This window comes from Arvicanthis niloticus, chromosome 11, assembly GCF_011762505.2.
Source record: "Arvicanthis niloticus isolate mArvNil1 chromosome 11, mArvNil1.pat.X, whole genome shotgun sequence".
Lineage (NCBI taxonomy): Eukaryota > Metazoa > Chordata > Mammalia > Rodentia > Muridae > Arvicanthis > Arvicanthis niloticus.
Window position 1 is genome coordinate 68749968 of NC_047668.1, and position 12401 is coordinate 68762368.

The following is a 12401-nucleotide window of genomic DNA, read 5'->3' on the forward strand; positions in this document are numbered from 1 at the left end:
GGGGAAAAAAGGAATGGATAAAAGAAGCGACTTCCAATATAAAAGTACCAATACCAACTTGGCATGAAGCCCCAGACAGTGTTGCTGTGTTGGAATGACAGTCTGAGAAACTTCTCACTAGGCTCACTGCTTTCCCAGAGGCTTCAGCCAGACTCTGTGTGGATGACTTAAAATTATAGTTTATCCCTCATAATTTGAGAGCGGTTTAGAAGGTCATAGCCATATAGTTTACTAATTTAATTACAATGCTTGACTTACAAGCAGTGGCTTGCAAAAACTGGATTTATTAGGCCACACAATTAATTTGCACAAATGTAAGACTTGTTCCTAGTAGTTCAAGCCTTGAGATTCAGAGTTATCAGGAGTTGCTTTATTATTGACAATCCTAAGAAAATCCTTAGAGTGTTGATGAACCAAGAGAGAAAGCATGCTGCATACCTCTGTCTCTGGAAAACCTGGAAGGTGTCTATCTGGCCTAGTATCTAATGACCATTTCTGTAGTGTTCAATGTAAACTGAACCGTATGAAAATGCTGTAAGTTGTCTTTATGCAGACTAAAAAAGCCTCCTCATACGGTTCAGCCTCTTAAGGTAGAAGGGCAAGGCGCCAGAACTAGCAGAACCTGCAGTCAGAGTCCCAGGAAAGAAGAGCTGCTGCTGCTGCTTTCCCTGTAAGGAGGAGAGATAGTGACTGGACTCTCACAGTTGAGGATAGCGTGGGCAGGCCAGAAGTTAGCTAGGTGACAAAGGAAAAGGGAGTATGAAGATGCTTGGAGCTGCAAAGATGGCTCCATAGCATAAGGCTGAGGACCTGAGTTTGGATCCCAAGTATCCACATTGAAAGCCAGGCACAGCAGTGCACTTGTATAAGCCCAGTGCTAGAGACACACACACACACACAAAGAGGATCGACAGCGGCTGGAGGAGGGGTATAAGGATAACGGGGGTACAAATTGGTCAAAATGCATTCTGTACCTGTATATTTAAACCCATTATGTATATTTAATTCAGAACGAAACCCATTACATATAATTAATGTGTTAGTAAAAATGTTTAAAAATACATCAAAATTAGAGAATGATTATCCTTACCAGTTCTTTGTTAAGCCACCTCAGATTTTGACACACCCGCTTTTCCATGTTACAGATGTGCCAAGGCCCTCAGTTTTCATTGTTTGTACTTTCTATACTTTATGTACTTTAGTTCTTTAAAGATAAGGAATTCAGGTTCAAAGAACTACAATAACTTATCTAAGATAATGTAGTTAATTAATATAGAACCAGAACTTGAACTCCAAGTTAAAGACAAAAACACAGCTTTTTTCGATACTGTTGCTTCAAGATTCACTGAAATCTCGCTAAAGGCAGAGGGAGAGCATGTGCCCCTTGGGAGTTCAGTCAGTACATATGGTCTCAGTGTGAATATTGCCTGCTGTATAGGTTTGGCTTGAAAATGCGGAGGGGGTCATGTCAGTGTGTTAACTCAGACTTAGAATTAGCTGTTGAAGGAAATGCATTTGTATTGTTTGAGCTTGAGGAGAATGGCACTCAGCCATAGTGTGTATGACTTCCTTAGTTTATCATACTCTTAATCCAAAGAGTAAGCCAAATGTGTCTGCCGAATCAGTGCTTCTCCCGGCATTTCTCTTATATTGAATTAGCCAATAGCATTTGATCTTTGTATATAGCTGTACATTTTTATTCTAATTGACCCAGCAAATAGTGGGCTCTAAACTTAAGTAGCTTTGAAAGCATTTAATAATGTTGTTATAGTTAAAACTTACTTAAAACAGTCTTTGTTGTTGTATACCTAATATGTTAGATAGGAACGTTATAGAAATGCCATCTTTTGTTCTTCTTTATTGGTTTTGATTTACTTTTATTACCATTGTTGGTAGCGCTTTGTTTATTTTTATTTTTACATTTATCTATTTGTGGCAGAAGTATACATGTGCAACAGTATATGTGTGGAGGTCAGAGGAAGTTTGTGGAAGTTGGTTTTTCTCTCCTCTTGTGTGGGTCCCAGTGATAGGTCTGAGGCCAGCAGCATCTTTACCTGTCGCACCATCCTGTTGGCCACCACTCTCCTTTGATGTCTTTTATAGTACATCCCAGACTTGCTTGAGCCAGTCCTACCTTCTCTAGAGCGCAGAGATGGCAGGGATGTGCCACCACACCCAGCCATTACTCTTTTAAAACAGAGATTAGACTGTTGGGAGAAAGGAAGAACAGCAAAAGATCCTTCCTCAAGTTCCTGACAGTGCTGGTTTTGTATTAGTGGTGCAAGGGTGTGATAGCAAAGACAAGGGAGAGGGCCTTCCAGTCTGGGGTGGAGTGTGAGTCGGATGGGTCGCCATCTTGTTTTCCTAGAGATACAAGATCATGATTCATTGATAGGGAGAGCTTGGATAGTGTGCTCTTGAAAACTATTATGCCTACAATGTGATGTGTATAGAGAACACTTCATCAGAAAACTGAAGTGGTGTCACTGTCCAGGGACTCAATCATGGGAAACATTTTTCTAGAAGTTGCTCTTATAAACAAGGCATAATGTTTGTTTGTTGGTTTGTTTGTTGGTTGGTAAAATTTTCTCACCAGAAGGAAATTTCTTTCTTGAGCAGTCTGGTTTTAAAATAGTCAATACTTTCTTTTTTTAGATGATAGTATTTCTGCTGCAAGCACCTCTGACGTTCAAGATCGCCTCTCAGCTCTTGAGTCACGAGTTCAACAACAAGAAGATGAAATCACCGTGCTAAAGGCAGCGTTGGCTGATGTTTTGAGGCGTCTTGCAATCTCTGAAGATCATGTAGCCTCAGTGAAAAAATCCGTGCCGAGTAAAGGTAATTAGTGAGCTGTAAAGAAGAGTCTTCGTGCTTTGAAAAGTTGGGGATACAAACATAGTTCTTGTTTGAGGTCCTTGTGATTATAGTAGGTTCGTTTAACCCCTCTCTGTAACAGCACTGACTTCACTCACGGGCTTCTCCACCATAATACTTCCAACTATATAATAAAATTTGTTTTTTCAAGACAGGGTTTCTCTCTGTAACAGTTCTCGCTGTCCTGGAATTCTCTACACCAGGCTGGCCTTGAACTCAGAGAGGCCTCCCTCCTTCCCCAGAGTTGTTTTAAAGGTGGCCAGTCATTTAAGTTTCTTAGATCAGAGAGTTCTTTCCTTTTGATGGCACATTCTCATAATATATGCACAGTACAACTGAATCCTTGCCAAAAGAAAATTACCTGCACTTGAGAGCACAGAGCAAAGTCCAGAGAACACAGGGGCAATTTTAACTGATAGGAAGACAAATTATCCCAAAGCTGGTACCTGGGAACCCATGAGGAGCTCTTGGGGAGGGGTTGACCAAGAGAATATAATTTGAGAGTGTATCTCAGTGGCATTTATAAAAGACAAGCTATTAGTACAGAATGTGTTAAAAGTAAAAACCAAATTCATCTAAAGGTAAGAGTCAGTTTTTTTTCCCAAACCAAGGAAACTTGATAAAGCAAAGATATAAAATGTGATGTTGTAAAGGCATAGACATGTCATGTCATTTAGTTTGTATACCATATAATGTGGGAGATGGCAAGGGTTGTTACAGGTTGATAATAGGTAAATTATGTCAGTCGGGTTGTACGGTGTGAATTTCTTTAATGAGAGCACTAAATTAAACTCAGTGATACTTGTTCCAGAAGATGAAAGATTCCTCCTCATCCAGACAGCACCTCTGAGACTTGAGAGTCCAGAAGTGTTGGTGACTATTGTCTCAGACCAGGCAGCAGGGGCTGTTCCTACACATGAATGCCATGCCTTCTTTTTTTCTACTTTTGAAAAATAGGCTACAAATTAAAGGGACCAGTGGTATATCTTGCTTTGAGACAAGTGGAAAGGGGAACTATTCCAAAATAATTGCAAATAGAGAAGACAGAATCTGGTGGGGAGGGGTATTGCTGCCCTCCTAAAGAGTGAAGTCATTAGACTGAGAAAGCTTGTCAGCAGCGTGACAAGGAGGAGAGTAAGAAAGTGGAAGAGGTTTTGAGCATCAGAGTTCTTCCTTTTTCCTTAGACCATTTTTACCTGTGCATTGTTTTTAAAATTTTGCCCAGCACAACATTTGCAAATATGGCAAATGCTACTAACTTGAACATTTTTAAGTTACTGAAATTATTTCACCATAATAATTTTAAAAGTTATCAATATGAGAAGTCACCTGTGTGGCATACTAGTGCTGGGTTTTATAGCAAAGGTTACTGTAATTTGGGGAGGGGGGGTGCTCTTATGTAATTACCTTCTCTAGAAGTTTTGACAAATAAATGTAGCTGCTTTCCCCCCTTTCCTCTTGTCTGCCTTATCCATCTGTGGTAGGATCTGGGGCACTGTGTTAAGGATGTTCTTTAGGTAGTTATGGTACTAGTTAGTCCCAAGACCTGTCAAAAATGCAGTTAAACCACCAGGTTTGAAATACTCTGGAATGCTAAATGACAGTCTATACATGGAAAACTTTAATTTTATATTGTTCGTAAAAGAAAAAAACACCATGAGATTGTCTTAGTTGAACAGTTCAATTTTGCTTAAGTCTGTCTGAAAATGCTTGAGTCCATAACAGTACTCTATTCCCAATCTTTAAATAGACCTGACTCCTAGTAAATAGGCCTCTTTAATCTGTATCTCTGACTCTTCTGACCACAGTGCCTACCCACCAGATATTTATATCAAGCTTTTTACTGTAAAAGTTTGCACAAGTTTGACATGTAAAATATTGGGAATTTAAAGTATATGGTTGGGCCATAAGCTTCAGAGCTGCCATATTAAAGCAACTGTGTAGCTGAGTGAGTGGGCTTAGCATCCCAGCAGCTCAGTGTAGTTTTCTGTTGGTCTATGTGGATGGTATTAAATCTCAGGACAGTAGTGCTATTTGATGAACACTGTGGGTGTGGCCGTCTACTCACTATTTCTAAACACTACAGACTTAATTTTTAAAACTCTACTTCTTAAGGAATATTTTGACATTTGTTACAATTTCTTTTTTTTTAACTATTTTAGGCCAACCAAGCCTTCGAGAAGCTATTTCTATGTCCTGTATAACCAATGGAAGTGGTATAAACAGGAAACAGAATCACACCAGCTCTATATCAATAGCAAGAAAAGAAACTCTTTCTTCGGCTGCTAAAAGGTACCTGATCGTCGTGGGGCGAGGGCACTGACTGCACAACTGTGCGTGATAATCTAGGTACTCGTGAAAAGAATTCCAAGTAGAGCTCTTGTGAGAGTCAAGTGAGCATGTCTTGAATTCTTTAATTGTGAATGAGACACCTAGCCTGAGGACACTGTGCTTACTTATATTAATTTAAAAAATCAATTTTTATTCCAAAAGCTTTTGCTTCGTACTGAAGAGAGCCATTTCATTTCCTAGAATTTTGTTGTTAATGTTGCTTTTGTTTTTCAGCAAGAATTTATTGATACAGTTAATGAAATTTATTGATATATAAGTACATTTTTCTTAGCAGTTGACATATTTGAGACATAACATTTAAGAGCAAAATAGACTCTTTAATATATATCTACTTTGGAGATAAAGGCTACTACAACCTTTTCATTAACAAATATCAGAACTCAGGCTTACATCAAAGTATTCTGTAGTGGTGTGCATTTGTCTGCATGTTTGGGCCGTTAAGGGCAGGAGGATGCTGCATTACAAATGTTCCAGTGTATTACAGACTTGAGTTCCATGTGCTCATCAACTAATTCAGTAGACTTTACTGTTCTGATGATAGTGCTTAAATGACATTTGCCCACCTTTTTTTGGGTTTTAGTTGTTGGTACATGGAGTTTGGAAAGGTTATAGAACCTTCCCGGCTGTACAGAACAGGGTGTGTCATCTTGTTTGGTAACACGTGAGGGGAACGAGGGGAAAGAGTCTAAAAGCAGCTGATGTGTGCTGCTGGAAAGTGCCAGCGATGGAATGGTCCACACTGCGGGCTTACACAAGTGTGTCCCGACAGGTGGCTACACGGATGGTAAGGAGATAGCAAGGTCTTCGGGGCTTTGTAAGTTCCCTCCAGAACCTCATGCCATTACAGACGCTACATTCTTCCTTCTTTTCAAAGAATGCTAAACTGTCTCTGGTTTATTTTTCAGGAGAAAACATTATAATAAAACATTTATAGTAGAAATTTATAATACTATTTTTTTCAACGTTGTTTAATTCTTATTTCATCATTGTTTTTTTCTTTGGGTGAGCACGTCATGCTGTACCCACTAACAAAGGATTTTGAAACCCCCGTTACTGGAGTTACTGGTGATTGTGAGCTACCACCACCATGTGAGTGTGGGAACCAAACCCATGATACGTGCAAGTGTAGCTAGGGCTCTTAACTGCGAGCCATTTCTCCAACCCTCTGGTTTTCTTAAATAGCTGCAGTGCTGATTTATCATAGTGATCAGCACAGTAGTAAAGAATGATCTAGAACCACCAGGTTTTGTTCCTCCTTGTGCAGGAGCACTAGATTCTGCTTTTAAGGAGCTCAAAAGGAAAATCTAATTTAAGCATAAAGGATAGTTTGAAGACTGATGTTACAAAAGAAGTAACATCTAATTGAGACCTTCCCTTCCTCCCACCTTTCCGTGTGGTATGTGAATGTGTATGTACATGTATACACACATTTATCTGCATATGTGGAGGTCATAGGTTGATGTTGGATGTTTATCATGCCTTACCTTAATTTTTGAGACAGGGCTTCTTACTGACCCTGTAGTTTGCAATTTTGCCTAAATTGGATGGTCACCAAACCCTTGGGATCCACCTTCAGTGCTGGTTACAGTGAACACTACCATGCTTGGCTTTTACACGGGAGCTGAGGACCCCAAACTTAGACCCTCACACTTACACAGCAGGCACTTCATCTGCTTACAGTCTCCAGGCCCAGTTTTTTAATTTTAAGGTTTAATCTGATATTTTGCCTGTGAGAAATGTGTTTGTTAGCACACACTTCTTTAAAAACTGAACATAAGAATCCACAGTCTGGTCGGTGCAAAGATATCAGAAATGTTAAAGTCAAAATGAGTTACTACATTTTTAATTTTTACAGTGTGATAGAGGAGTTACATAATAGTGTGTGTACGCGCGTGTGTGCACATGTTTATGTATATATTTGTGACATATTCTTGAACATGCCCTTTGAGTAAGGACTATAGACACTTGCAGTTTTCTGCCCTTTAATATTGGAACACAAGTCTTGAGTTCATCCTCTGCATGACTGCTCAGTGTGTGATGCAGCTGAGACTGTATGGCGTGGGGGTTTGCTTTTTATTCCTGGTTTTTCCGAGTCAGGGTTTTTTTTTGTTTAACAGTATTGGCTGTCCTGGAACTTGCTTTGTAGACCAGGTTGGCCTCAAACTAACAGAGGTCTGCCCACCTCTGCTTCCCAAGTGCTAGGATTAAAGGCGTTGCCACTACACTCAGCAACTGTACAATGGAATTGAAGTCAATTAAAAGTCCAAGTGCAAGGTAATAAAAATCACACATAGGTACATTAGACATTTTAGCTTGAAATGTATTAGTATTTAGTCATTTGTCAGGACAAGCCTTCTCCTTTTCAAAGGATGCATCTCTGGTCAAATTTGTAGACTCTCTTACAGAAAATACACCTATAGGCTCATAATTCTTAGTTTAAAGGCAGAGTAAGAAATGTAAAACTCAGCTAAAACAATATATTAAAATGACTTTAAAAATTGTTTCACCTTCATTTAATAACCTTTTTAAAAGTAGTTTTAACGTAATTTTTATTTATGTGTATATGTGGTTAGTATGTCCATTTGTGTTGAGGGTCATTGGATTCCACTAGAGCCAGAGTGGTGGTTTGAACCACCTGATCTGAGTGCTCAGAACTGAACTCTGGCCCTGTGGAAGAATAGCACACGCTCTTAACTGCTGAGCCAGCTCTCCAGCCCCCCATAGCCTTTTAGTAACTTTTTAATAGTCATTCTAAAGCATTAAACTTGGTTTTTACAAATTTACAATTTTTTGTGTGTATGATATTTTTATGCTTTTTATAATTAAATAATGTAGCATTAACAGATTTGAAATAAACCATCCACTTTTAGTATGATTAAAGCTTTTGATGGCGGCGGTTCAGGGAATAGCTCATCAAGAATGTGCTTAGCTAACATATGTGAGACCCTGAATTGATGCTCAACACCATAGCCCATCCTCCCCTTCTCCAGACAGAGACAACCCTCAATTGACAGGGGAGAGGGACTCAGGACCAGTCTGGGTTAAATATGAGCACTCAGTGTGGCACCAGCCAGTTTGTTTCTACAAGTAATGCAAAATTCCACTAATGCTCTGATTTGGATATGTTGAAGTCAGTTAAGAGAGCTTCTATATACCCTGCCAAAATTACAGAATTCATTAGAGGCCACTTCTGTCCAAAGGGCATTCTTCATAGGATGTATTATTACCTTAGATTTTTTTAAAACTTAAGTCTTAAGACTTTTTCTTATCGAATAAAAATAATATATTAGTTATATGATTTAGGGTCTTGAATTATACTCACTTTATTATTTTGATTTTCAAGTTTGTTTAAATATGTGTTGTTCCGTGTTATACTTTATTTTACAGTGGTACAGAAAAAAAGAAAGAAAAGCCACAAGGACAGAGAGAAAAAAAAGAGGAGTCTCATTCTAATGATCAGAGCCCACAAATCCGAGCATCACCTTCTCCCCAGCCCTCTTCACAGCCTCTCCAAATAAGCAGACAAACTCCAGAGAGCAAGAGTTCTGCTCCCACCAAAAGGTTTTAACCGTCCCCAAGTACAGAGCTAGGGAATGGTTGTAAAGATACCTAGATTCTGTGATTTGGGAAGAGTTGGCTATCCATGGATTTCAAGAGGAAACTTCTTCATTGCTATAATCTGTGTTTTAGGACGTTGGGGAATAAAGGTTTAAAACCACAACTTTTCAGTTAAAATTGGCAAAGAAACTAAGTTACAAACAATTTCGTAAAAGGAAAATAAGTATAAACAACCTAAACAATATTTTTATAATAAAATTATAAAATATTTTAAAGTTTTAATGTAGTTGTGTATACATTTATAGCCATGGATAGAAATTGCCATATTAATTATTGTCACCACATTTTGGCATCATTACAACCTCACTGTGTAAGGCCCCTTTAAACCTACAGCTCTTGTGGCTGCATCTCAGTTCAGCTTTGGGTTTGGGGAGGATGAGTTCTCGCTTGAGTGTGGATATGAAATCATTTTACCTGCTCTTTTCTCTGCTCCAGGCTTGTTTGAGAGCTTTTCTCTGCTTCCACAGTAATCAGTGTTTGACAGTGCGAGAGGACGAGAAGGGAAGAGCAGATGTGTGGGAGCCTAAATTGGGTTATAGACATGCATGCTGGGGCTCACTGCCGCAGCTATCTGTATCAATACTGATACCAGTTGAATTAAATTGGCCTATTTAGAAATGTGGACTCAAGCTTTAGCATTCCTTGGGTATTTGGTTATCATAGTTCTGCTGAGGAATTTGGAGGAACTATTAAACCACCTCCAGAACTGGTTAGAATTTCAGTAAAGTAAATGACAGTCATTCCTAAAAGACTTGGGGTGTATTTTTCTTTTGCTATTTTAATGTTTTGATTCAAGTCTGATGGAGGTTTGAAAAACCAAAAGTGTCCTTCACTTAACTAACGCATGTTTACCATTTACAGACCGCTTTGCCTCTGCGCCTCATGCAAGTTCTTTTCTGTCTAAGGGTTTGTGGCTCTTCTGCCGGCTCTCCTGTGGCGCTTCTTGAATGTAGCTTATTAACGTTATCACCTTTTATTGTGTGCGGGAAAGTTCGTGATCTCTTTAAGGTTCTGATTGACTTGGTGTCTTCTTTGTCCCGGAGTCTCCTTTTCAGCTTAAGGTCTCCTGGAAATGTGCTTGCCCTTCTAAATTGCTCTGTGGATGCACTATTGCGGGAGTATCAAAGACTGGATGAGTTTCACGGGGGTTAGCAACTGCAGCCAGGAAGTCAGTTACAGACCATAACATCTCAGTTATAAATGCAGGGATTCCTCACTGACAATGTCAGTGACTTTATTGTATCACATATCGTTTATTTCTGATCCTGGGTAAAAGTTTTTAAAACTGTAAGCAAGAGTTTTAGTTTTAGCATCACGGTACTTAGAAATTTGTGCCATGTATACATTAACTACATGAACATAATTACAGATAGAATGAAACATGCAGTCTCATATTTCAGTGGTTTATAATTCATATTTTTATAGCTACAAACTATACAAAATATGAGAAATATTACATACAGATTTAAGTATTTTCCTCTATTAACAGCAGATTGTAGCAATTTCTTTTTTCAGATAATGTTTTTTTCTAGTGGATTTCCTGAATGACAGCATAATGCAGCCGTCCTGACTGCCTTGCTGACCTCCTCTGCTCATCTAGCCAGATCCTCTCAACTAACCCTTCTCACCCCTGGATTCGCTTTAAGAGACTGTTAACCACTTCCGTCATTCTCTATTGAAATTGTCAATTACATGTCATTGCTTCTCAGAATGTTTCTCTAAGAAATTAATGTGTTTTTTCTAGCATAAAACGTCCACCAACAGCTGAAAAATCACATAACTCATGGGAAAATTCAGATGATAGTCGTAATAAATTATTGAAAACGGTTTCAACATCAAAACTAATATCAAAGGTTATAAAAAATACAGACAAGTAAGTTAAGTTATACTTTATCATATACTAAAATCAATAATTGTGTTTCTACACTGTTGTATGTAACAACATGCCTGTTGTAAATAACAACGTGCCTGATTTGATTTTTTTTTTTCAATTTATTTATGTTACTTTTTATTTATATGAGTAGCTGTCTTTAGACACACTGGAAGAGGGCATCATATCCCATTACAGATGGTTGTGAGCCACCATGTGGGTGCTAGGAATTGAACTCAGGACCTCTGGAAGAGCAGTCAGTGCTCTTAACCACTGAGCCATCTCTCCAGCCCCCTGATTTGAATTTTTAATCTATTTCAGTTGACTTATTTTTTTGTCAATGTATTTTTTTAAGTCTTCATAGAAAAGCTGTCTTCTGTTAATTTTTCTTCAGTATCTCAATTTTGTAAGATTTAAGTTTTTTTTTTTGTGTGTGTGTGCTTTCAGTGTTTTGATGCTCTTGTGTGATATTTACTGTTTTATAAAATAGTATATATTAGCAGTTGAGACTACTGAGAAACTGAAAAAAATACTATTTCCTGAATTTTACTTGGAGAAATTTATCTAAGTTTTGGGCTAGGCATCAAAAATTTTAAATTCTTTCAGGTGATTCTAATAATGAGCCATTATAAAATAAATATATTCTTTGTATTCTTTTTTAGACATAAAGATGTCATCGTCAATCAAGGTAAATTAAGATTTCTTTTTTAAAATACTTGCTTTTTAAAAAACAGTTTAACTATTGTTGATTCATAAGAATATGACTTAATTTTATTCAGTGTAATTTATTAATCCATAGTAATCAAAAAGACGTATTACTATAGTCATTTATTTAAGAAAATGCTCGGTTTTTATTGTAAGATATGTCATTTTTGTCTCAACCAGCAAAAATGTCAACCCGGGAAAAAAGCAGCCAAGGTAAGAATAAGCTCCGCAGGCCGCCCTGAGCCTGAGCCCGAGCCCGAGCCAGCCTCGCCTCCATCTCTTATTTGGCTTTTCTGCATTTCTACTCTGACTTTCCTCTTAACAGGGGAAATACTGTGGTGATTTGAACTAGTGAGTTAAATGGTTTAAAAAAAGATAATCTATCATCTGTGAGATCTGAACAATTAAGGTGAATAGTAAAAAATAAATATAACAACATAAGAAATCAAAAAATATATTTCCTCCAGGAACTATACTTAGAAAAGCCATTTAAAAGATTGGTAAATTTTAACTCAGTTTTCTGTCTTGCCAATTTGGTTGCAAATAATCATTATTTCTTGCTGAAGAGAGTCGTAGAATGAGTCTAGCATTTCCTCTTAAATTTTTCCCTTTTATTAATTTTTATTTCTGGCTACTTGCTGTCACCCTGTTCTGACCAAAACAGAATAACTCTATCTATAATTACAAAGTAAGTAAGTTTTATATGTCAATTTTAGTTTCTCAGATTGCTTGCAAATTGAAGCATGCTGTTTTAAGCGAAACCTTGCCTTTTCTATGCATGTTTTTTGCAGCTCATCTCTTGTGTCATAACTGTCTTTGTTATCTGGACTATTAATTGGCTAAAATGTGCTTACATTTTTTGTTAACAGTTTAACTTAATTTCTGTGGATTTTTACTGTCTTTTATTCTAGAATGAAAAATATACTTACTGGCTATTATCTTTATAAGTTTTTATACCAATTACAAAAAAAGTTAAATATAA

The 12401-nt window shown here is 37.7% G+C and overlaps 1 protein-coding gene across 3 annotated transcripts in view; it reads left to right on the forward strand.

Annotated features, from left to right (window-relative positions):
• Positions 1–12401, forward strand: part of Eml4 (EMAP like 4) — a 120958-nt gene that overhangs the window by 57705 nt on the left and 50852 nt on the right. Inside the window, exons 2-7 of one of the 3 annotated variants that reach the window (XM_034513849.2) lie at positions 2656–2838; positions 5037–5166; positions 8614–8787; positions 10589–10717; positions 11377–11402; positions 11600–11632. In XM_034513849.2, the coding sequence (XP_034369740.1) occupies positions 2656–2838; positions 5037–5166; positions 8614–8787; positions 10589–10717; positions 11377–11402; positions 11600–11632 (675 nt within the window). The remainder of the gene's footprint in view (positions 1–2655; positions 2839–5036; positions 5167–8613; positions 8788–10588; positions 10718–11376; positions 11403–11599; positions 11633–12401) is intronic. The other 2 variants (XM_034513852.2, XM_034513854.2) reach the window with 2 other exon arrangements.